At 40.1% G+C, this 26730-nt stretch overlaps 2 protein-coding genes across 2 annotated transcripts; one reads left to right on the plus strand and one right to left on the minus strand.

Moving 5' to 3' along the window:
* Positions 1-1310: 1310 nt before the first annotated feature.
* ferry3 (FERRY endosomal RAB5 effector complex subunit 3) lies at positions 1311-16185 on the minus strand. Its single transcript, XM_069162013.1, has 14 exons — positions 16109-16185; positions 15473-15661; positions 14756-14901; positions 12866-13047; positions 12266-12365; positions 11923-12047; positions 10250-10356; positions 9947-10144; positions 9387-9515; positions 8516-8584; positions 8220-8422; positions 5035-5092; positions 4595-4662; positions 1311-3359 (listed from the first exon to the last, which is right to left on the minus strand). The coding sequence occupies exons 2-14, from the start codon at positions 15651-15653 to the stop codon at positions 3267-3269; spliced, it is 1659 nt and encodes a 552-aa protein (XP_069018114.1). The 5' UTR covers positions 15654-15661; positions 16109-16185; the 3' UTR covers positions 1311-3266.
* Positions 16186-17558: 1373 nt separating this feature from the next.
* Positions 17559-25996, plus strand: e2f4 (E2F transcription factor 4). The gene is made up of 11 exons (XM_069162888.1): positions 17559-17776; positions 19721-19830; positions 20732-20892; positions 21729-21773; positions 21882-21946; positions 22039-22227; positions 22509-22572; positions 22801-22947; positions 23207-23254; positions 23695-23739; positions 23930-25996. Exons 1-11 carry the CDS (start codon positions 17609-17611, stop codon positions 24043-24045), a joined length of 1158 nt encoding a protein of 385 aa, XP_069018989.1. The 5' UTR covers positions 17559-17608; the 3' UTR covers positions 24046-25996.
* The last annotated feature ends 734 nt before the right edge of the window (positions 25997-26730 follow it).

A 26730-nucleotide genomic window follows, 5' to 3' on the forward strand; every position in this document is an offset into this window, starting at 1 on the left:
CGTGCAGCGTCACAATGAACCCAAACATACAGCCAGACTCGTAAAGAACTGTCTTCAGTGACAAGAAGAACAAGGACTCCTGCAATAGATGATACGGCTCTCATAACTCTGATGTAAACATCATAGAGTCAGACTGTATTTATTAAAAGAGATGGAAGACTCTGAGGAAGTCCACAGAGGAAGTTTGGCAAGTTCTCCAAGATGCATGTACCGAGGTTCCTGCCAGGTACTTTAAAAAAAGTGTGTACAAGTGTACATAGGAGAGTGGTGCTGATTTAAAAGCAAAAATTGGTCACATCAAATATTGATTTTATTCAGGGTTTTTTTCCTTCTCTTTATTGCACTTTATATGAAGGTAATTTTCATTCTTTAAACTTTTTCAGAGTATTGCATCTTACCAATCACTGTTGTTTTAGTCAGTTGGACCATACAGATCAATACAATCAATAATGCATATTCTAAATTGAAATCAAAGATAATGAGTTTCCCCTCAACACAATATCAATTATGGACTATGACATGCTGTATATAACTGTTCTCTTATCATGTGTCTGCCTGCTTTTGACAGGACATCCCCAGGTTATGAGGTTACTTGGTTTTGACACAACTTAATGAGCTGAAAGAAAATGAACTGAACATGAATTACTACTTTTCCTTTCCAGTTTGTCAGTGTTAATATCTTGCTCTGATCATTTTGAAGCAGCAGCACTGTGAGAAGAGTACGAGGTGGACTCTCATGCTGAAACCCAACACTTGAAGCCACTGAGACCAATCCTGAGAATGCTAACCACTTGGCAATACATATTCTTAACATTTTGTGGGTTCTCAGCATGACAGTGTGATATAAACAGTTGCAGGTTTCAACATGAAGCTATTAAGAAATGTCATAACTCTCTGAGGGCAAATGGCCATCTTTTTAAAAAAAATTTTTTTTATTGCTACACTTTGATTGCTACGCTGTCAACTCTTTTAATCAGCCTAATACCATCACTGAATGTGGCTGTGGCAAACTTTCTGACAAGTTGAATTGATTGTATGTCTGAGATGGCTCATGGGCCACCATTAGATGTCCAGGAATGTAATTCCAATAAATGACATGGATTATTAACTTCACAGAGATTATGTCTCTGTGGATAACCCATCAACAGTAAAAAATAAATAATAAAAAAAAAAAACCTCAACCAAATGCCACTATAAGTGCATCACTGTTGGGAGACGAGTGGGGAAAAGAAATGTAATCATCCATGACGCAAAACTCTGTCATGAGCTTACGATGGCTTTCATAAAGAATATTCATCATGTCAGTGTGGTGAGTGTGTTACTTTTTTATTAAAACATAAAAATGTAAACATATAAAGTAATTATACAGAATATAAATCTGAGTAGACTCTCAAGTTTTCAACACATTTACCAATGGAGAAACGAGACAACTGAGGCTGTACTTTCGGTGCAGCTTCACCTTATTCATTATGAATGCAGACTAAAATGGCTTGACATGAATTACAATGGGCAGCAGACCCTCATTAACACTTTCTCTTATTTATAATAAGTGCAGAGTGTAAGTGTCTGTGCAGTCTTCCTGTTCACATCTTTGTCTTTAGGAACAGTGCCATCTGCTGTCACGCAGGTAGAGGGGAGGGACCGTACCTACACGTCCACACACACTCACACGTAGAGCGGTCCTGGCTACAACTCTCTGCAATGCAGTAGAAATTCACCTGCACACAGCTTGTTTGAGCAGCAGTGCAATTTATCTTTAGGACAAGAAGAGCCAAGTACATGTCACTTCTCTGTGGATGACCCAACCCACAACACAGACCTAATTACCCATGAGATTAGGCTGCTAAATCTCACGATGGCTGAGCTGTGAAGTCATCTATCTTGAACAGATAAATATGAGGATTTGGTCATACAGCAAAACAAAATTCAACTAAAAGCTAAGATGTGTGTTTTTTAAATAAAATAATTATATCGAATCAATCATGTTATGTGGTAAAAACATTAAAAGTCACATTACGAGGGGTTGTAAACTGATGAAAAGTGATACTTGGGTCCAATGGGTCACATTTTTCTGATTGACAGTTACATTCAACTGACTTTACTGTATTTTCAAATTTTTTTCATCTGCATTGTCAAAATTTTCATTGCATGCCACCTTGAAACAACTTCACTGACTACATTTGCAGAACCGACGGCTGATGTCATCAAACTCACCAGAACCGCAGCCTGGAGACTTTAAATGATAATTGCAGCAGCCACTCTGGTGAGTCAGTGAATCCAGTTCTCTTTCGGTACTTCAGTACATGATGTGAAGCTTTGATAGTTGCAACAATAAAAACTGCATTAAAAGTTTCCTCTCATGTAAAATTATTATTATTAAAAATCTATAACGCCACAATACAATTTATTTTATTTTTTAAGTGAATGGGGATTATATTCTTTCTTTTTTTTTTACAAAATATCTATTTTCCAAATTTTCCTGAAATAAAACTGGTCAAAACCCAAGCTGTGTCTCAATTTGCACTCTTATGTACTTACACTTGTTATTTCAAGTGCATAAGTGTGTTCACACTGACAAGTATGGCAACGAACAGTGCACAACGAGTACCTGGATGGTGTCCTGAGAGACCATCGACCTATTCTCAAACTGCTGAAATTGGCAGGCCAGGAAGTTACAGCTGTTGCTGCGAACACCGAACTAAACGAAAACAAAAGCGTTTATTTCTCAGTGAATACAACTGTACTACTGTTAGATAGAAGCCATTAGTATGTTTATTGTGTGAAACAGGCGGCACGAAAACACGTTCACGTTTAAGTAAAATGACCAAACAAAGCCGCCACATATGTTGGCGGGTGATGCTTTGAAATGTTGCTGTTGTCATTCTCGGTAAATACTCAACAACAGTGTGATTTGAGACAACACTGTCGAAATTCACGCACTACTCATGTAAGTTTACCACTTGTCGTGCACATGTATCCTAGCGTAAGTACGCAAATTGAGACAGCCTTAGTATCTGGTTGGACCACATATGAAATGCTACAGGGCTTTTAATTTGAAATGAAGGCTTTTAATTTGAAACGGGTACTGGAAGTTGCAGCTTTCGGCCAACCGATGGTAAAACTATGATTACTCCCTCACTCAATAACACGGTGGTTTACAGGATTGGCCCCGCCCAGCCGAAAACACAACATGTGACTTGTCAAAATAATTGTGTCTCCATTTGTTTAAATGACTCGAGGATGAAATGTGATGCGTGTATACCCCATCAGTGCTTTGAAGTGAGAGTTAGGGTAGAGGAGACGCGGAAGATCTGAGGCAGCATGTTGCTCAACTGGTAGAACATCTCTTCTGAGATACTCTGTTAACACAAAGAGACAGCCGGGGTTAAAGAGCAACAAGGGGCTGAGAGTCGGACAGCAACAACATGGAAAAAAACAACAACAACAACAACTCGCGTACACATTTTCACTCCACACACTGTGATGATAGAAGGAAACCATTTAAAGTCTCTTTTAATCCGAGCTGAAATTGTGCCCACAATGTCAAAAATATATCTGGACTGTTTGTGTGCAGCCAAGTGTTAACAGCCCCCGTGGTGTCCTTTGGGTCACCGGGTCTTTCTCACTGCAGGGAGCAGCAGTCAAGAGGCTGAAACGATGTGAGCTGCAGCAGCTGGGACTTTAACGGGGGAACATACCGTGTCACTCTAAGCATCGCCACCCGTCAAATAAGAATGTTGAGTAATATGAAGGCACAAAACGCAGTCACACACGCACCTTTCAGCACACACAAACACACAGCGTATTTATATATATATATATAGACTGTATTTCTTTGAGGTGTAGACAACAATGTTGTTTCACTGGGTGCTTTTTTGCATGGTGTCTGAGCATGTGGCTGACAGTAAGCTGCTACAGTCGGAGCCCTTTCATGCCGCTTGTTTTATCATCTCATCCTGTCAACATGAGATAACACTATAGGCTCTGCTGCCTTCCTGACAAACCACAAAAGCTATAGGTATACTACATCCAGCTCAACTCAAAACAGTCACGTGTCATCCACCACTGAGGGCTTGAATTATTTGAAAATATGACGGAAAATTAAAGCTGAACCTGAACATTTTATATTCTTTTTAACTTGCAGTCACATTGACTTATTTACATGATATCAGAAATTACCGTCAGACTTGGATTTCTGAGAAAGTGAAGGTGATTATAGCTGAGTGTTGGGGAGCTACCCGTTAATCCCATTGCTTATCATAGATTCATATGAATGAGTCTCTGAGCTTTCTTTTATCACAGCAGTGTAAATACTGGGCCAAAGAATCTAAAGCTCTATAATCTATGATTTATGACATGCTTTTCAAACAGTCGACTCCTCTCCACCTGCATTTAAAGGCGTGCACTGTAAGGCCAGGTGTGCCTTTTGTGATGCTCTGTGCTGTACATGAGGCCTTAAGTGTACATTTCTTTTGAAAACAACATAAAGCATTATTGAAAGGCAATCAGTCAAAGAGAAAACGTTCACGACTTGCAGCCTTAGCTGTAAGTTGTGAAACCACAAAAAAACAAACAGAGCACATTCTGATCTCACCTTCGGCACGAGAAACTGGACTGTGCGTGATATACCTCCGTCCCAGGAAGCCATTTCCATCATAAAGCCTGCAAATGAAAGCCATTAAAAGTAAATGTAACAAGTTTAAATCTGTCTGTAATGTTCAGTGTTTTACATGCATTATTATATAAAGAAGTTTAGTGATTATGTTAATTATGTCCCAACTTGTTTGGGTTCGTGAGTTTCAACAGAATGAGACAGTTTGGAAAAAAAACTACTTTCAGTGCTTGTAGGTCATGAAAACAGACAGAAATTCAGTCAGTTATCTATGAAAATCTCTGAAAAGAGTAAGAATGCACCAACGGTGGGAACAGTGCAAGGTGCAAAGCAAATTGCTGGTTTAACAGAGTTAATGTGTGTTGAGGTCACATATTGAGTCAATAAATTAACTTCACATAATTTGAAACTATTCGTGTTACCTTTGACACATTTGAACACCAGCTCAGCCCTCTTCAGACACCACGGTATGGTCATCTCCTGCAAAGAGAAATTTCGTGTGTTGGTTTTGAATTGAATCTTTATTGGCTGAGATAATATTTACAGATCAAGAAATTTAACTGTGGTGTCTCTCAACACACATCGACAAACAAAATCTGGAAAACAAAGCTGAAAGAACATACGTAACATAACCGTATGACTATTAAATAAATGCATATAGAACTGATTTATACAGATGCATAGTGTTTAAAAATGTGAACTAGTTTAGTATATAACATGTTAATTTTTGTCAGTTTGTGTTGGTAAAATTGGTGTAGAGTCATTTTTAACAGTTAAAATAATGATTCATTACAGACAATACACACTTGCACACTGGTTTATAAAACGTTACTTCACATGGTGAACTCTATGAACAGTCTTAAACACTCGCTGCTTATGTCACTTCTCTTGTCTTTTCAGGTTGGAGAGTTTCTGGCTCCAGGCTGCTCACAGTGACCTCAGCCAGAAATCATCGCTACAATCTACCTTTGCTCACAGTGATGGGTGCCACATAGGCGGAGTCTCTGCCACAAACATGCACAACCTTTCACCCACTGGTGAATGTGTTGCACGCCTCCCGAGTCAGCAGACGGTGTATATGAACAGCGATGTCAGTGAGGCTCATGTTTAGGTTCGTGTCACCCGGTAACCGATTTGCCATCAAGATAAACTGCAAAAGCTCGAGCAATGGATCTTTGCGAAATTACCAAAAGGAGAGGAAATTCATTCAGTTTTTCCATTATGACCGAAGTTAGTACTGATGTGAAGTCGAGCTGCTGCGGCTGTCCACGTGAGCATGAAGGCAGCTCTGGTCTATAACAAGCAGCAGAGGCAAGAAAAGACTTACAACCAGGAACTGTTGTCAAATTGTGTAACAGACACTGTCAGCAAACCGGCTTGCTGAACTTACAGAGACAGTTTTCAATTTCCTCTCCAAAAACTTTTAAACAAGCATTAAAGTGCCACTAAGCAATTCCTCCGTGTTCCATCTTCCTCCAACTTCAAAGAAAAAAAAAACATCCAAAAACAAGGAGGAACCCTGCTGTATTTTGATTGTGGTCTGTTGTTCATCGAGACAAACTATACCCGCCGCTTTAATGCTAAAACACAAGAATAGGCTTGTACAAGCAGGCAAACATCTCTGCTAAATGAGAAACGCCTGAAAAGAAGCTGACGGGTAGAAAGTTTTGATGTGAAACCAGAAGCTATCAATTAAAGATCCTCTGGTTCCCCGGGCTTCAGAAGTTAGACGACTGGTTATGTAAACAAAAGACTCTTGATTAGACATGAGGAGAAAAATTGCACCGGGCACGTCGTGGCACGAGTGCACTCCACTCACAGGCTTGTTGAAAATGTTCTTTCCATGTTATGGGGTCTTTGGTTTTTTGTTTTACTTTCCCTTGGTTCAATAAATAATATGAGAGGCATTTTAATTAACAGAAAATCTTTCTTCCATTCATTTCCAGCAGACCGAATTAAACAAGGCTTTCCGATTTCCAGTTACAATAGGAAAACCCACTTTATTCTGACCAGATATTGGCCGAACATCAGTCACTAGAGGCTTTCTGTTTTACTCCACCCTAGCGTGTGAGCACAGAGTGTTGCTGTACATATGCTCAGCGGTAAGTAAACAGACCTGTTGTTGACCTGAAAGCAGCAAGTTGTTGACAGAAATCACAGCCGGAGCCTTGACAAGCCAGATGACAGCGGTACATAATGGAGCAGAGGCAGAATGAAAGGGAAGAAACTCTCACTGCGACATCAGCTGGGGCCAAGGAGACTCGTATGTTTGACACAAAAGTACAAGACCGAAGCGGTTACAATAGCATGCAAACATGGGTCATGACAAGGGTTCAAGAGCTGCTCTGCTGAAGTGTCGTTGTGCAACACTGAATCCATATCAGCTCGGTGCGTGAGCTACAGCAGAGCCTGACCACTCAACTCCCAAAAGTACGCAGAATTGTGAAATGGGGAGGAATATTCCCCCTGAAAAATGAAGCTGTCAAGGTATGTGCAAAATATTGAGATTTTATTTTTTTTTTTTTATACATTTTCTCCTTTATTGTAAAGCTGATAGTCTAACTTCAGGCAAGAAGCATGAGAACGAAAGGAGTATGAACTGCAACAATGCCCAAAATTAGAAGCAAGAAGTGAAAAATGGAAGTAACACTGTCTCAGCAACTAAACCAGAGGATCTTATTCCTTTTCTTTGTCTGATGTACCACCACAGTCATGTAAACTCAAGTAGCCTTTCATCAACACTACCCATTTTAAACTGACTGTTATTTAACGATATAAAAGTTGTTATTGTTACAGAACTTTTTTTTTTTATACATGAATACCCCAAATTTGATTGATTTTTCTACTGTTTAAACTCCACTTAGTCTCATCGGAATACCAGAGATATTTGGCCGCCATGGCAAGGCTGCAACCCTTTCCTAATCTTTTCACGTGTTTGGGAGCCAAACAACAGCATTGTCCAACTCAAACATTTACCCTTTTCTGTACTGTATTGTCTCTTCAGATGTGAGCTGTACATATTTGTCTTGTTAACTTGTACAGTTTAATAAAAGGAGAAAAATAAAACTGAGATAACCAACTGTATGTTTGTTGGTCCCGCAAACTTAAAGGAGCGGTGTGTAGGATTTAGTGGCACCTAGTGGTGATGTTGCAGACACAACTCGCCTCATTCTCCTATCGACGCGTGGAAGACAATCGACAATAAGCGCAAAAGAACCCAAAAATCCCTCTATAGAAACAGTGTTTAGTTTGTCACTGCGGGGCTAATGTAGAAAAATGACGGCACAACATAGCAACTTCCATGCAAGAGGACCCGCTCCCTACGTAGATGCAAAGAACTCCTTCAAAAGTAATGAAAACACAACAAATCTTAGTTACAGGTACACTAATGAAAAGGTAAATATGAATATTGTATTCCATTTCCGCCAACAGATACTCCTAAATCCTTCACGCTAACTCCTTAAACAATGTTTGAACGAAGTAAAGGGTAAGTGGATTGCTGAATTTCTCATTTGGGTTTCATGCTAAGATTATTGCGTGATTATATTCCTTATGAAGTGTCTATGTACAGTGTAAAAGCATCCACAGTGCTCTCAGCTGCTCTTACCTCGGACATGTCGTGGACCAGCAGCAGAGGGACGGTGACGGTCGTGATGTCATGCGTGCAGCAGACCTTCAGGATGTTCCTCAAGCCCATGATGGCCGGGTCGCGGGCCGTGATGTTCCCCGAACGGACGTTGTCATCCACACACAGATGGAAGACAACGTGGACCTCTGACAGGTTGGAGTGCCGGGAGATATAGAACTCACCTTGAGGAGGAGAAGCAGCAGATTAACAGAGTGCATGATGGGAAAAAAAACAAACAAGGAAGAAGTCTAAAGTTATATGCTGAATAACATTACCTGGTAAGATATTCGAAGGGTTCCTCTCAACATTTTTGCTCTTATCGTCACCTCCGTTCCTTGGAATCTCTGTAAGGACACGGGATTACAAAATAAAACAAAAAAAGGCATGCAGAGTATGCAAAAATACTGATAAAAATTTCTCATAAGGACCCTGAATACCACTGGCATCTGGAGCATCCATGAAAGGCCTGTGAGCTAGCAGGAATGCTTCTATGTACAGCGCTGCTCTATAAACCACTTAACTTATGCTGTGATAAGGATCTGGACAACGCTGTCTGTCAACACAGGAGCAGTGATGAAAAGTGTCTTCTATTTCCTGACTGTTTAATCCCCCTCTTATACTGCTGACATGCCAATGAAATTCTCCAGCTCAGTGAAAAGCTCTGCATACTGCTGCAAATATATTATCATACTTTTGTACTATTATACACTACTTTTTCTGGTATTATAAAAAAATAATGATGCTCTTTCTTGTTTTCTTCAACATCAAATTCGGTAAGTTAGACATGAACCTCGAAGGAATTATTTTCTATATATTGAGAGGAACATAGGCAAAACAAACCACACTTGGGTGATACAACTACATGTATCTTGTAGATCTGTCTCTATGGCACTACTAAAAGGAACCACGAATAACAGTGTTAGTTAAGCATTTTATAATACAGTCGAAAATACAACTATCTGTCTAAAAAAAAGACACTTACACCACCAGAAATAATCTATTTTCTTAATTTACGTCAGTGTCGAGGTCAGCGGTCCCACTGTGAAATGCACGGTGCATCCAGGATGACATTGTTGTGACCATCAGTCTCCAAAGTCTTGCCTTTGTCGTTGCAAAAAAAAAATAAAATAAAAAAAAAAGTCTAACCTGGTTGGTCTTTGTGTTTGCTGCTTCGCTGGGCTCTGGCACACAGCACGACCTGCTGCACCTCCTTCAGCTGCTCCTCCAGGCAGTGAAAGTGGAAGTCTGTACACTCCCTCGCCACAGTCGCAAAGTCTGGGGATCAGGGAGGAAATGATGCATGAAAACATTTTGGAACCAAATGACTTGTTGGCCAGAGCTTCTCTCCGTCTCCACATTTGTAATATAAAAAGATAATTCAAACATAAAGGTGAACGGAGTGCCGAGTCGCTGAACACAACACTGAAAGAGGTGTGAGAGAATGGTATTATTCTCCCAGTAAAATGTGAGCGACAACAAGAGTGAGTCATGAGTAGAACAAAAAATTAAAAATTCATTGGTTCCAGAATATAACAAAGCCCTGAAGGAATTATTGTGGAATATGTAAATATGCAGATCATTCTGCAGAAAGCTTGTGATACAAACTCTTATCATGACACAAAACAACCTCACAGTTTGCCCGAAGGGAAAAAAAAGGGAAACAATATGTATCAGAGCGATACATTATATTCAAAATGCCCCCTGACCTCTCTTGATGCCACTGTAGGAGTTGACCCTGTTGTCCACCAGCAGCACCAGACCACACAGTGAGGAGGAGTAGAGCGAGAGCGCCGTCTGCAGCCGCCGCAGCTTCGCTCCGCTGCTGCCGTGTCGCCGGTGTTTACAGAAATCCAGCACATCTGCTCGGACCAGCCGCAGGTTGTGCATCGTCTTCAGCTGTGCTCCTGCTCAAAGAAAGACACAAGGATACTTCTTTTAGGCACTGTATGCTACTCGAAAAAGTTCCAGATGGCATAAAACTGTTTATAAGCATATTAGAGGCTAAGCACCTAGGTGTATGGTGAAGCTCTCCTCCAGCTGAGGCTGCTCCTCAAACATCCTGGCCCCAGAATCTGCCTCCTCTGACAGCTGGCTGGGCTGCACCTTAATCTCCTCACTGGAAATCAATCACGCACAGAAATCAATACATAAGACGTCTATCAAATACATGACGACCATCCATTCGCTGTAGCCGCCTATCCTTTAAAGTGTTGCATTGGGGGGCAGAAAGCAGGGAACACCCTTGATAGATCGACTAGCTATTTAGTTATCCAATACATAATGTAAAGGCACAAAGAAAAGAACTGTCAGAACCTAAAGAGTTTCATCCCAAGACAAAAAAGAAACCACAAATGTTAAAGGAAAAACCATCCTACCTAGTAGCAGTTTTTTTTGGCTACTTCTTGGATAACAAATAAGATATAATGGATGATAATGACCTACACAGTTATGTATGAATATAAAAACGGCTTAAAAATCAAACACAACAGTTTACTGTTTCTGAAAATGTTTCTTTGTAACACGACACATGTAAAGCTCAGTTATCTGGATACTTTTTTTAAAATGTTATTTTAAAATAAAATACAACACCAAAGACATCAAAACTCCAACTTGAATTGTGTTTTGCAGTTACTGACTACAGCTTGAATTAAAAATGCATATTTATCAAGTGTCCAGAGTGCTGAAGTAGAAGGTTTTCACTTCCACCCACACACGAGATAATGATATTCATAATAAAAAAAAAACAACAACGAATGCAGGGTCAGCACACTGTCTGAGAGGCTCTTAGCATACGGGTCCTGGTCGTATCTGTTTCTGATGGAATATCCGATACACGCTGAGGAGTGTAATAAATGGATTTAAAGCACCACGCTGCAGGACTACCTTACAGTTAAGTACAATCTGATTTTTGCCTCCTTCTTGTTCCAAGACTCCAGTGATAACTGATACCGCAAAGCTAAGCATCCGTCAAACCAAGAAGAGTATTTTACCCCTTGTGATAATCACATTGATTTCCATGTAAATAGAGCTTGTACTTCAAAATAGAAAGTATTAATGTGGAGTTTTGAATTTGCACTGTTGCAGATGTGCAGCTGTTGACCTTCTGTTAGTTTCAGTTTGTCCTCCAGCAAAAATCTAAATGAAAAAAAGCTTCCAGAGCCATCTTTCCAGGAAATGAGTTTCATGTTATTTTATTAGTCAACAAAAAAGGTTGTTCTTGTTTTCATCAAGATTCTGCCACCCGGCGATATCTTACTTTGTCATACTTCCTCATTTTGTCTTTTAATCAGCCTATTTTAGAAGTATCTGTTTTAAATATCTCTAACCAACTGTTTTCAATGCTTAAACTCTGCACAAATAAATGTATGCAGGACTTGAGCATCGAAACCCAGACCGGCCTGAGCCTCAGCACCGAGGTTAACCTGTCTGTAACATGATACTGCCATCTACTGTTTGCATTTAAAGACAAGAGTAAGCACCTGACTTCAGAGTTCATTATCGTGAATCCACTGTTTTTTCTTTTTACCCTCCAATCTGAAAGTTTGTGAGGATTTGTCCCAGAAGTGGAGAGGCCTTAGGTTCAGGTCCGTTTAGGTATGCAATAAGCCGACACATATTAGCTGTGCAAACAACAACAAGTATAACACTAACAGATTTGTTTCTGTTTCTGAGATGAACTCACGTAATTTTGCTGCTGTTGTTGGATTTCTGCAGATCCTGGTGCAGTTTGATGACCCAATCTTGGTACTCGCGCTTTTGAATGCCAGTCACTTGCTTCAGTTCGCTGGCCCACTTGTTCTCCAGGACCTGTTCAAAGGACACGGTGTCAAACATTGAGGGTCTTTAATATGACAAAAAACATCTTTTAATTGAACATACTAGGAGAGACTTGAAACTTTGAAACCTGGAAAATGAATCCCGAAAACGTCGGAGGGAAGATGATGACCTTTAACTCGGCATTGAGATCAGTATATGTCTGCTTTTAAGACTGTGACACACCACGGAGAGCTCCAGCTTCTTCTTACCTGCTGTGCATCAAAGTGTTGAGAGGCTACTGCATTTACATCGTGGTCACTCAAGGTATTCCCCAGCTCATGCATCACTTTGTCCATTTCTGTTGCTTGCCTGACAGACAGGAAAGTATTCATCAATTTGATTAGATAGATGAGAAAATACATCATCATTTAAACAACTTATACATGTTCTGATATATCTATCCACTGCAAAAAAAAAAAACTGAGGTCAAGCAGATATTAAGATAAATTAAGAAAATAAGACAAAGTTGACTTAACTTTCGGTAAAATGTAATACCTAGACATTCTACTTTCATGGCTAAAATGCACAGACCTTTAGTGCAATAAGCAGATGGAAATTTCATATTATAGGCAACGTGATGAGTACCGATTCTTTCGCAGATATTTCTACATGAAAAAAAGCACAATATTCAAAGTTACAAATCCAAAATTGTATGCGTTTTTCAAGAGGGGAGCGGGATACCTTCGGTGTAACAGAGATTATAGGAATTTATCATGGCCTAAAAATTCAGGGCAAAACTGTTTGAGTACAAATTTAGCAATAAACAAGAACAGGAGTTGTGATGCCAGCCACTAATCCCTGACACCAACCTCTCCTGTAGTTTCTTGAGCTCCATGTCTCTCTCGCTGATGAGCTCGGAGATGCTAACAAAGTAGTTGTGCTCCAGGTTGAGGAGAGTATCTGAGGCAGGAGAGTGGATCAGCTCATGGTAAACATCGGCAAAGTCCTCATCCCAGCTCGGCTCTTCGGGCCGCGAATGCTCGAGTGTAGTCTGAAAGAGTGACAGAGAAAACAACGCATCTTTTTTTTAAATGGCAGAATAACCACACTGTGAATTTGACATTGTAGGGTTGTTGTTGGGGGTGATAATCTACTGGCCATGCTGTGAGGAAGAACAACAAGTGAGGAGCTGACTTTCAGTAGAAAGTGTGAAAATACTTTTTTTTTTAGAAGAAGTAAAAAGAGGAAGGCAAACTGCTTTGTCAACACAGTTTGTGTGCCACACACTGCTCAACAAACCAGGGAAGTTGATGTACCCCATCTTTAATTAGAAAAGCAACAGAACAGTATACAGAATCTGAAACTCCTCTATTGATATGAGCCCAGGAATCTTGAGAGCACCAACACGATGGACGCTGGAAATCTTCCACGTGTATTTCTGTGTGACTGCAGTAAAAGTCCTAATGCGAGTGCAGTGGGGCAGAGGGGCGTTACAACACAACCCGAGGCAGCCCGTCTTTTTATAAGTGCCTAAGCGAGTGGCAACAGAGTTTATACTCCTGAACTCTGAAGTTTAAAACCAAATGATCTCATTGGCCATCATTAAACATGAAATAAGACACGCTTGCTGTCAAAGAAATGTGCCCATGAACAAGACCGCACATGATTTCATTAGAAAACCACAAAGTTGTCTTCTCACTCTGCTATTTGCTTTGTGTTGATCCATAACATGAAAGCGATGACTCCATTCTCAGATATGTGAAAAATGTGCCACCGCAGATTGGATGTCTGGTACGAAATGCATCACAGTGCAACCAAGTAAAATGGGCGAGAGAGACATTAAACGCAGCATGTGGGCTCCTGTAATGAGATTTTTTCTTCTTCTCCGGAACCCATGAAACATCAATTTTCAGATGCACTCCACTACTTCTGTTTAAATTACTTTAATGATACATGACTCCCCCGAAGTAAACGGGAGCATTCGAGGATACTTCCAAAACACTGCGCTGTGCTACTACAGAAACATGGAGTAGCGTGGATATATGATCGGGGTGTGTTCAGCAGCCAGTGTCTGAAATTAACTTTTTGGAAGACCTGCCAAGCCTGAAACGTGCTGTCCACATTATTAATAGATATTTTTCACAGAAATATCCTGCGAAAATAAATGGAGGCACATTGGATACGTTGAATCGAGTGATGTTGCTTTGTCGTTGTAATAAGATATAGTCATGATATACCACATAACTCTATTTGTAAAACGGCATTTAAAAGTCATCCCACAAACTGTGTTGAAGCTAAAATGCTGTGGATGCCATGTGTAATATAGCTTTCTTAATGACAGTGGCATGTAAAACGTTATTCGTAATCGACAGTCATTTTTAAGCCGAAAGAGAAGTGTTTGAATGTAACCTCAGGGTCATTGAGTAATCACAAGAGCACCAAACAAGCTGCCTTTAAAACAAGTGCTTTAGTCTATAATAGCCACAATGTGGTGTAAAGTCATACATCCAAGTAAGGCATTCAAATAAAATAACAGCCTTACAGCTTATAACAACAAGCCCCACGGTCATCTTCTCAGATATGAGTATAAGCTATGTAGATAAACCCAAATAAATGAATCATGAAACCAAATCTGTTGAGAGCCTCCCATGTTTCCAGATACTGATATTACAGTTTGTGCTATAACCAACCAAAAGCTATTAGAAACATTAGGAAACATTCGTTTTTAGGGACAACAGCATTACTGACGTGTTTATTACCTCCACATAAGACCTGGTCCATGCGTTGGTGAGCTGATTTACGTCTACGTCTCCCGCTGTGAGTCTCTGCAGGGCCAGCTCTGCCTCTCTGTCATAATCCACAATGGTCTCGCTCTCGATGAATTTGGAAAGCGTGGTTTTCAGTTCTACGGAACGACATGCACACACAGCAGAAAACAGTCATTTAAAAAAAAAAAAAAGAAAGAAAGAAAATCAAAAAATGTTTTCATTTCTGTGAGAGCCAAGCACCACAGTGCAAAAATAAATGGACTGGATCCATTTCATCTATTCGGTTTCAGAGTAACAACACACATGCTGAGAATGCTGCGCTCCGTCCCAGGACAGCGTGCGGGGGGAAATGATTTCATTACATTAAGTTCTAATAAGTAGAAGCTGATGTTTCTTGTCCAATTGCAGTGATTTGGAGAAAACATGCAAGGTGGATAATACAGCAAAGTTAGTCATCACAAAATATTATTCAAGGCAAGGAACCACACTGACAAGCTCTCCCTGGCAATTTGTCATAAATCACTAATGTGTGGACGAAGGTCGTGGTTGTAGTTAGAAAAAGAAGAGAAATACAAAAAGGGAAATAAGCACAGGTCATTTATTTGACCAAGTCCACTCCAACGGCAAGATTGCGCCACAAATACACCAGCCATGTATTGTAACACGCCCTAGTTCCAGTTGACTTTTTACTGAGAGCGGCAAGCTCACCACTTTCTATGTAGCAGGGGATTTTATGCAGCAGCATCAGGCGTCCGTGAAGGTCACTGATGTTCTCTTGAACCGGAAACTGCAGGGGCACTTTGAGGACGCAGTTGTGTCTCCCTGCACTGAACTCAAACACAAACTCCTTCTCAGCAGTGCTGTTTGCTTTGCCTTTGTTCTTCTTCATGGTCACAACTGCAAAATAAAAGGCACAAGAGAAATATGAATGAAAATATTGTAATTTAAAATGTCACTGTGCAGAAATAATGCTGCAATACCATATCATTGTCATTTCAGTTTTTTTTTTGTTTATTTTAAATAACCTAAGTTTTAACCATTTACTAACACAAAGAAACAGCGTTCAGAGTATTAACAACACGTCTTTATAAATGAGATTCCCTTTGCAAAAAGATATTTTGCAAAATCATTGTGTTTTAGATCACAGCTGACAGAAAATCAAGTCACCTCCTGTTTGTATTGTAAACGTAAAATTAGCTCAACGTTTGCTAACAGTGTGGCTAACGTTTAAACTCGCTACAAAGCTAAAAACAATTTTTTTTTTTTTTTTTAAACGGACACTTTTGTCCTGGGTGCATTAATTTATTTTGGTGGACATATATACCTTATAAGGTGTTAATTTACCTGAGTATGAATGGATACGGAAACGCTATTTCCCTGTTGCAAAAAGCAGCGCTCCTGTTCGTGTCAGTCACCTGACCGCTTCACTGTGTAAGCAGTGTGACACCAAAAGCACTTTCGCAACACGGAAGTTTATGATTTTTTTTTTTTAATTTTTTTTAATTGTTTAATCTTCAAAACTACTATATAATCTGATTCGCATCTTAATACGTGTCATAAATGGTCTGGGTTTGTATTTTAGAATTTCTATTTTACGTCCCAATCAAATTTTACAAACCAACGAATCTGTTGGCCACCGAAGCTTGAATTTACTAAAGCATTTATTTCATTGAACACTACCTCCCCCTGCTGGACACAAATGGTTATTGATAAATGGTTTATGAGTGATTTTTTTTTTTATTTTTATTTTTAGGAGCTACCTAACAGAAAACATCAGATAAATAAACACTGACGCCGAGGAGAAAGCATTGTCTTTTTAATAAGAACGCAAAATCAGGACAAGATGCTCACAAAACTGCATTAAAAAAATAAATAAATAAGAACAGAGAGTTATAATAAAAAGAAAGACACTGAACATCAACATCTCATGGCTTTTTTGGGCAGATGAGGGTTTGAGTTTGCTCAGTTTTCATGGAGAATAAAATCAATCAATTGTTTAAATAATTAGGCCTATTTAGTATGTATAATTATTTAACATTTAATAAAAAAAAAAAAAAAAATAGCACAGATTGTATATATAATATACATGCCGAAAATATGGTACGTGGCTTATAAATCCAGTCAAAATTGTGTGCGGTCTGCGGTGCAAAGACAAAATCAACAAAGACGTTTTTTCTTAATGAGACATGTTTGAATAAAGTTGTGCGTGAGAGTGCGCACGCGCAAATCGCACGTAGACGCGCACGTTCTTGAACGTGCGTGTGTTTTCTTCAAGTTTGAGTCGATAAGAGTCCGTGTACAAATATCAAACCCTATGTAAAAACCGAATAATCCGTCATTTTTAAGCGCCCTCGAAATAAATACCACCAAAACCATCGCGGCACGTGACGGGACATAACCACGATGAAATAAATAGTTAGGCTATAATTTATTTTTTATTTTTTTTTACTTCACGCCTTCTACTTTCGTTTCGCGGTTTTTTAACCGGTATGAGAATTTGCAGACACTCCCTCCAGCGATTGAACCGCCGCGTCATACCTCGCGTGGCCAACGGCTCTCCACCGACCTCTCGCTCGCTCGTTGAATTACCGGAGTCCCGCTTGTTCGGCTCGATTTAGTCGAGATCGTTTGTAGAAAAAAACAAAACAAACAAAAAAAAACAACCGGGCCGCACTTTCTTAAATCAAACACCGCCACGCTAATCCCGGACACCTTGTGTGGGAGGCGTGCGGGGGGGTGGGGGGGAGAGGCTCCCTGGCTGGATTTGGTCAGGGGGGGGGAGGAGGGAGGGAGAGGGAGAGGGTGGAAGTACGGAGCTCGCTTGCTCGCTTTTGGTCCCGGGCGATGATGGAGCTGGAGTCGGCCAGCAACAGGGGCGACCTGGGCGCCGTGGTGGGGGACTCGCTGCAGCCGCAGACGCCGAGCAGGCACGAGAAGAGCCTGGGACTGCTCACGACCAAGTTCGTGACTTTACTGCAAGAGGCGAAGGACGGCGTGCTGGATCTGAAGGCGGTGAGCATAAAAAAAATAAAAAAAATAAAATATAAAATGCAACCCCCCCCTTTTTTTTTTTTTTTTTTTTTTTTTTTTTAAGAGTCTTTTGTTGTTAGCCTTTAGCACATGTCACGTTTTTGAGCTGTCGTTAGGTTGCGTACACTTTCGTTAGCTTTGCCCGTTAGCCTAGCCTAGCCGTGTGACAGGCTAATTTGAATGGACGATCACCTCGTTGCGTGTAACTTTGTAGTTTTAACGCACTTTAGTCACTTTTTTTTTAATCTCCTCCCCCTCTTTAAATGCTAAGTCATGCTATTTTTTTTTTTATTTATTTTTTTTTTTTTTTGCATTTCTTGGAGGAGGGGTTGGGGGGGGGGGGGAGTAAAGTGAACTTTTGAAAACACCGGTCAACTTTTCAGACTCTGCCCCCTGCAGATTCAAAGTTTAAAAAAAAGAAAAAAAGTGGGTCATGCTTTTGTCCTTCCTCTTTGTTTTTAATTCAATTAAATTCCTCGCTCTTAGTTTCCAGTAGTTTTTTTTTTATTTAAAAAGCATATATTTTATAGGGATAGTGAATTCGCTTTTCGATCAAAAGTATATTAAGCATATCATCATCATTATTATTATTATCGTCTCTATTAAGCCCTTCAGATAAAAAAATAATAACACCCATAACACTGATCAGATTCTCTTAAATAACGTAAATAAATAGTAAATTCTGGTTTGTACGTCTTAATAAGATGTTTCAGTCAGCTTATAAAGCACTTAATACGGGTTTTTTTTGTTAACACAATAATACCATTAAATTGGGTTTCAGCTGAAGTCAGAACATTAATTTCACAAATTGTAGTAACATGTTGTTTTTCTCTCAACCAAAACCAGTAAACCCAGATGGCAGCTTGACCAGCCAAGCGTTACTTTGGATAACACAACAGTTTCTTTTTCACAGTGACCTCAATGACTTGGCGGACAGATTGGCTTCGTAGCTGCTGACACTTGTGGTTGCACTGCGCTGTGTAGATAGTAAAATACAAGTTTTATCTGTCCAAAAAAACCCACTACATTAATTAGTACTGAAACGAATTGACTTTGAATAAGCATTTAATTTAGTCTCTCTGCATTCTTACATCGTTTCCTACACAGAAAAAAAAGACTAATGGGGTGATTGGATGTTGGGCACTAATGTTTGGAGATATTGCGCTTCAACGTACGATTCTTTTCAATATCATTCAAGCTGATGTTCATTTCTTTGATTAATTTGTTCTTTTTTTTTTTTTTTTGGTCTTTAAAATGGCGGTCAACAGTCCACAATGAAAGATACTCAGTTTACTATAATGAAGTACTAAAGGAACCAGAAAAATATTCACATTTAAGAAAGTAAATCTTGTCTGTTTCGATGTAAACACTCTGTTATAACACATCTTTTAGGTTTTTGAGATAACGACCTATTACAAAAGAGCTGTTACATAAATGTAAAAAAAAACCGAGACTCTGCTCTGTCTGGAGGCTATTTACATGTTGACCCTGCTGGAGAATGTATAAGTCAACTCATGACAATGAAGCATTGGGAATGTGTATTGATATCTGTCTTTGTCATCTGTGGCTCCCACAGGCACCCTGAACTAGAAGTCGTTAAATGTCTTGAAAAAAATATAATCCTTATAATTTATTAGCCATCATTCAAGTGGTTCATGACTCTCGTTTACCGACGGGGCCTGGTGACAAAGTCTAGACTTATCAGCACCCGCCATATGGTTATCATTAGCTTTTTAAACACCCGAGAGGTTGGGCTGCGGAGGAAGTTTAAATGACACGAAGACGGTTGGTGAAACTTCATGGTTTTCGGTTGCAGGGCACCTGTTGGCACGAATACAGCAGTGTTTCTTTCTTTGTCTGTGTTTTAGCTACAAGCGCGCCTGTAATCTCTATTGCATTTCTTATTGCACTTGTGCTGTCGTTCAGGCTGCAGACACCTTGGCAGTGCGGCAGAAACGACGGATCTACGATATCACTAATGTGCTGGAAGGAATTGGACTGATAGAGAAGAAGTCCAAGAACAGTATCCAATGGAAGTAAGTACATGGTTATTTTTGTTTTGTTCCCCAAACGGTTAAAATGCAGTCACTTTAAAAAAAAATTTAAAAAAAAGATGTACTGCATTCACTCTATAAGGACTCTCTGTATTTTGGCTTCATTAAAAGGCAAATGATCAAAGTCTTTGGAGTTGTGTGCTGACCTGTCGAAGCCTTCATCACAGAGAAGTGATGAACTTTATGAAACTATGTGACTAGATTCGTGTCTTGCCAGCTCTTGCACAAGTCGGCATGTTCATGCTGTATTAGTCCTGCAGAGAAATGGCTCTGATTGTGTGACAAACATTGTCATGACTCCGGGACTGTGTCTGAGTTGTAACAGTAGAAAAGTGACTGTTGACCTGAAGAGTGTGAAGTCAAAGGAAACAAATTAAAGTCTCAGTTTGCAGAACACATGCTCGTTTAGGTTACAGAACCGACCACTGACAGTGTGTGTTGTAAGTGTCACTTTCCTGTACACATTTAGCAATGAAGAAGCACATTATACCAAAATGGCCAGAACAATAGCAAAGAGCCTGTTTGCTGCAGGTGCAGTACTACAACATTCTGGACAGCTGTATATACATATGTGAACTGTAAACATACAGGAACATGTCAAAATGGCTTCGCTCATTGCACTGCAATATAGTGCAGACTATATATCTTGTTGCCCCCGGCCAGTTGTCAAAAAGTCAAACCATGGATTCGAAATGAAAAATGTCCCCCGCTGGGCTTTAATTATTAAGATGAACCTTTTAGGAAATGGATTTTAATGTTACTGTACAATTTACTACCATTCATAACTGCTTAAAGCAAACGTGACATTCAGCTGCGTCCGTTTAGTCCAAGCTGTAGTACAAATCAGATGAATCAGACTGTGCATTTCGCCTCTTTGTTTCAGGGGTGTAGGTCCAGGCTGCAACACCAGAGAGATAGCCGACAAGCTGATTGATCTGAAGGCCGAGCTGGATGACCTGGCCGTCCGGGAAAACGAGCTGGACCAGCAGAGAGTCTGGGTCCAACAAAGCATCAAGAACGTCACCGACGACTCCAACAACAGCCCATATCCTTCTCTGGCACTGTCTGTATGTTTGTGTTTTCTGTGATGTATCCCACGTGTCAGTGTTGCTTTAATCTGACAGAATTATCCTTCCTAAATTAATTCAAAATCACAACTGTTCCTAATAGATTTGTTTGTCACTGCTGCTTCTTCAGAACCAGCAAAATAATCCCAATGACGTCACTAGAATAGTTTTCGCACCCTTGTCGAAGCTTGAGACTAAAACAGATCTCGATGTGGAAAACGGGTGGTGTTTTTTTTTCCTGTTACAAGTACAGCAAAAAAACACATTACAGTTATAGCACTGTACCTTTCAACAGTTCATGGAAACTATTAAGTGGATTTGCAGGATTATAAATGTTCCTCCGAGCGCTGCCAAAATTCTGACTTCATTTGTCTGTCAGTTCTGACGTAGATGACATCCAGATTCTTTCCTGTGTCGGACAGACTGACAGTTTCATCATCGAGTACCCCTGAAAACCAAAGACACCTCTCTATACCTGTGTCCATGTTGAACTACTTCGATATGTTCATCTTTATGTGCTTTGAAAAAAACAGTCCTGGTCTGTATTTTGCTGAATGCGGCAGTAACACTAGTGAAACCTATGAAGCCTCAGCACCCGCCTTCTAATCAGGGATAATACTGGTTCTACATCCCCTGTGACTCTGCCAGCTCATATTGAAGCTCTCTGTCCTGGTGTCTTAAAGGGGCCACGCCATGAGTATTACTCACCTTGTAAAAACAGTTGTATGATGTCATCTGTGATGCAGGAGGGAGCTTTTTAAAGCCTGAGCCAAATGTGACTGTTACTTGACTTGGAGCCTTAACACATTCATACTATGGCATATATAAAACATGAAGACCTCTGTGGAGCTTTCAAAGGTAATTGGTTCTCGTGTTCAGTTTAATAGACGCGTTACCTTTTCTGTTACACTCGCCATCTCAAAACCAACTTTCCTCACTCGTCACTTTCCTGTCTCGCTTCCACAGGTGACACACTCCTAGCAATTCGTGCTCCCATAGGCACACAACTAGAGGTGCCCATACCAGAATCTGTAAGTAACACGTGTGGTTTGTGCATCTTGTATGCTCCTTAGGTCCACCTGCTGTTCTGTTCATGTCAAAGACTGAATCTGTTTGTGTGCAGGTCCTCAACGGACAGCGAAAATACCAGATCCGTCTGAAGAGTTCATCTGGTCCCATCGAGGTTCTATTGGTCAATAAGGACCCCTCCAGTGCCTCTCCTGTTGTTTTACCCGTCCCTCCTCCGGATGACGTCCTTCAGAACCTCCCAGCACCGACGCCTACCTCCCAGCTGCCCACCGCTGTTTCACAGGTCCAAAAAGATACCAGTTTTCTCTTTGCATTTAGTAAGGCGTCCGTCTTCAAAGACAGTAAAGAGGCTGCACAGGAGATCATTCTGGCAGACATTGGTCTGAAACACTTGGAGGCCTGGATTAGGCCCGGCTTACTCATTCAAGCTTGTCTTTAAACATGACAGTTGTATCCAAGTGAAATGATGTCGATAACATTGCCATGGGGACAAATGTAACTTCTATGAATTGTGCAATTGTCATGATTTTCCTCCTTTTCTTCCTTCAACGTTTTACCCTCCAGGCCCTCAAAGCTGCTCCAGCCACTCCCACCAAACCAGCTCTTCCAGCTAACCAGACAATGACAGGTGAGCAGGGTCAAAGTCCTGGTGATTTTACTATTTTGTATTCTAAATAAGAACTCTCTTCCCGTCTATGTTTATACCCCCCGTCAGGCAAAATCTCCACCCTCTTTATTGTGGTTTGCATTTTACACCAAGCCGTTTGTGATGCTTACATAAAGGGCATTTTGATACCGTGTCGACAGCCGATATATTCTTAAAATAATTTGTTGTCTCATGCTTGTTTTATGTCAGATGTGACGAGCACGGCGCCGCTCACCCCAACAACAGAAACACCTGCCACAGTTACTCAGCAACTGCAGTCGTCGGCCTCTTTGGATGGATCTGCAGCGTCCTCCGCCTCCGCAGTGTTTGAACCAATAAAATCGGATCCATCTGAATGTGAGTATTGAGCTCAAGGTTTGAGTTTTACTGTTATGTAGCCACGGTGGCTCATGATGATGATTCATTTGTTTGTGTAATGTTAAGTGAGGAACTGAATTGTTTCATTTTCCACAGATGAATGTTAATTATGCAAACATTTATCTTGCTACTTTCCGTGTGTAGTTACGACTTGCATACGGGAAAATTCAGTAAATGTATTCTGTACTTATGTATGTGACTGTATAACTGATAGGTTGCTTTTTTTTTTTCCTTGTAGTGCTGGACTTTCCCAAAGAGCTCTCTGAAATGTTTGATCCGACAAAAGGTAAACTTCTCCTGAGCCTCTCGCAAACTACAGGACTAGTTCAGTTCAGTGAAAAGCATACATCTCCAAATTTGGTCATTTTGAAAGTTTAAAATAAACAGGAGGATCAAATGTTCTTTTATGGCTGGAGGAAAGTCTCCTGCTTATTCAGATAAGGGAAACCCCCTTTTTTTTTCTTTTTCCTTTTTCTTTAAAAATGTCTAGTGACAAATCTGGCAACTTTTTAGACAAAATGTCGCTACTTTTCAAAGAAGTAGGAGATAAAGATGAAGGAATATGTTATATGTTGCTTTTCAAATGCAGTAGGAAAACATCCATACTGTCACAGTCTTCGGTCATAATATAATGATGTTCTGAAGATACGTGGTTTTCATGGGACAGTTTTTACTGTCTTGCAGACTTTCAGTTTTAAAAATATAATTCTTGTCTTTCTCTGACAGAGATCATGAGCGGAGACCTGTTGGAGGACTTGATGTCATCAGAAGGTAAGTTGGGTTTACAGACACGCTGTTATCAGCATGAATATTATGAGTATTTGATGACAGTTGCCATTAAAGAGTTATTAAAAATGTACCATATATGTTAACAAGAGGCTAATGCATATTGGCAGCTGGACTCACAGCCTTTACCGTTCCTGCATAATATTCCTCATCTCTTTCTCTGTTTCCACTCCAGTGTTCTCGCCTCTCCTCCGTCTGTCCCCTCCACCCAGCGACCACGACTACATATACAACCTGGATGAGACAGAAGGCCTGTGCGACCTCTTCGACGTGCCCATTCTCAACCTCTGACCCCTGACATCGTCAAAAACAGTCGCCCAAATATGCTAATCTACCTTCATTTTATCCCAAGTTTCCCTCCCTCACTGACAGTGAAAGTGAGAAAAAAGGGAAGGAAAGACGATGCGATCCGACGAGGACGCCGCTGCACTGACACGGTGAGCCCAGTCAGACAGCAGCCGGACGTACAGCCTGGTGAAGAAACACAGGCCGGAACAAAAGATTTTAAATACTGCTTTTCCAAGAAAAAGAAAAAGAAAAAAAAAAAAAGAGTCGTAATTATATTTTTGGATTCTTGTGTATTATAAAGCGTTGCGTTTGGGTATCAGCTTTCCCATGTGCTTGTGAGCGAATGTGTGTGTGCATACTTTGGGTGAGTGTGCTTGTGTGTCTGTGAGTCCGCTTTTTGTATTGAATGATCTCTTGAATCGGACGTCTCCAGGAAAAAAAAAAAAAAAAAAAAAAGGATAGAAACCTTTCTCCTATCAGGTCAAGAGTCATGTCAGACCGAACCAGAGGTCCCATCATGGCTTCACCGAGTCCAAACACAGCTGGTTAAATATGCACTGTCCTCATGTACATAGAGAATATATATTTTGTATTAAAAGCACACAAGGCTATTATGTAATTATTAACTACATTTTTAACACAGACAGAGCAATAGTTTGCAAATTAATAAAGACACCAGACGCATACAAATCCACTATATATATATGAAGTGCTTTACTTTGAATGATAGGAGTTTATTTTAATCAAACCTTTCAGTGTTGAAGTGCCGTTATCACCAGATAGAGAAGGAGGTTCTTAATGCAAAGCTAATGAAGCTCATAAACTTTAACGTAAAGAACCAAGGACCAAAAAAAAAAACGCTGAGTAAGTTTTTAACCATTTCACATGAAAAAATAAAAAAATATCTTTTATTTTTTTTATTTTTTTTTAACTCCTCATTATGACGACCTCGTTCTAGACCTGGTTCAACGTCAGCGCTTCTAACCTGAGAGGTTTTATTATAGAAATAAAATTAGGACTTTTGGACCTGGCAGATTTTTTATTGGCTCTGATTTAACTTAACTGGTGTTTGTCAGAGGAATACCCCCTCTCCCCCTTTTCCAAAGTGAACTCTGTGGCAATTGTCTTTCAGTTATGATGTGTGTATATGAACGCCATTGGACGACGTTTTTTTTTTTTGTATGTAAAAGACACGTACGATTATCTGATGTATTTTTACTGATGCAGTGAATATAGTCACCGTCATGAGATGTGCTCTCGTTTCTTGCTTGTTTTTGTATATGTGGCACAGATCCCTATTTCGTAGTTTTACATTTTTTTTGTTTTGAAATACTGCCTATCACTCTAAAATGGATTTTTCAACTCTAAATATTCTCTCTGTGCAGGGGACAGGTGAGTTAGGATGAGTTGGTACTGGCTGTCGCTGGTGAAGTAGATTATCCACATTATTCATCTCTCCACGGGGCTTTCTCCTGTAAAATCACTTTTTGTGTAATAATGTCCCATTTCGCCCTGGATGACGTGTATGTATGTACAGTATGTACTGTGTATATCTCTGCCGCTTGTATAGAATAGCATTTATTTTTTTATACCTGCTAGATATATTATTACAGGACTGTTGCTACTAATTTGGGGCTACACTTCAAAGTTTAAGGAGTTTTTTGTCGACAAAACCCTCTGCTTTTACCGGAGCATCCTGTCTCATTGTTGCACTTTTTTTCTTTTCTTTTTTTTTTTTCTTTTACACATCACTGGACGGACTGACTGCTGCTCGTCCTCTTCTTGATCAGCAGCCAGTCATTGTGTTTGGACGGTATTTGGCTGAATGAATCACGTCTGTGTGTGTGTGTCTGGCGTGTCAGACTGAAGCATACAGGCAGTTTGTAACAGCCTCTAAAGTGCTCAATTGTAGGTGCATCAAATGAAATAAACACTTTGGTATCGTTTGAGTATTGCCCAGCTTCCTCGGTTTCTTATTGAAGTGACATGTCACACTGTCTGCGTGATGGTGATGGAAGTTAGTTCAGTTGAGATCTTGATTAGCTTCTACTGTGACTTCTGATAGAACCCAAGTGTCTGAAGCTCAGGGCATGCGGTTTGTTTTTAATAATCAAATAAACTCATACCGAAGCTTCCTTTGTGGAAACCTATCAAGTCTACAAACCTAGAAAGAACCGTCACAGATAAGATTCTGTGATTAACGTGTATTATCCCTGAAACTCTCCTCGTTGCGGGGCCATCTGTAACGGAGTATGTTCACAAAGTCAGCTCCTCCATATGGTCTTTAAAGCCAAAAATGGCTTCATGCAAAAAGAGACACACATTTGATAAACATATTTCCATGGTGTCAAAATCCCCACTTGAGTTGCATGTCATTCCTTATCGTCCCTTCCGCCGCATATTTCCCGTCAACCCTCTATCGTCAACTTTCTATAATAAAGACGTGCAATACTGAAAAAGATAAATTATGTACAAAAGAGAGACATGAAATACGGTGGTATCTTAGTCAGTGCAGGAACATGCTGAATAGCACTGCAGCAGGATATGAGGTCTTCTATCCACCACAGGACATCCTGCAACCCTTTTGGTTACAATAAGTTTGACAATTTAAAAGGAGAGCTGAAGTGGATTTACTTATACAGTAAATGTAAAAACTCTGGGGGGACAGCAGGGGGCAGCTGAAACCAA

Source organism: Embiotoca jacksoni, unplaced genomic scaffold (assembly GCF_022577435.1).
Source record: "Embiotoca jacksoni isolate LCO1_2020_lvr unplaced genomic scaffold, fEmbJac1.0.p SCAF_3, whole genome shotgun sequence".
Taxonomy (NCBI): domain Eukaryota; kingdom Metazoa; phylum Chordata; class Actinopteri; family Embiotocidae; genus Embiotoca; species Embiotoca jacksoni.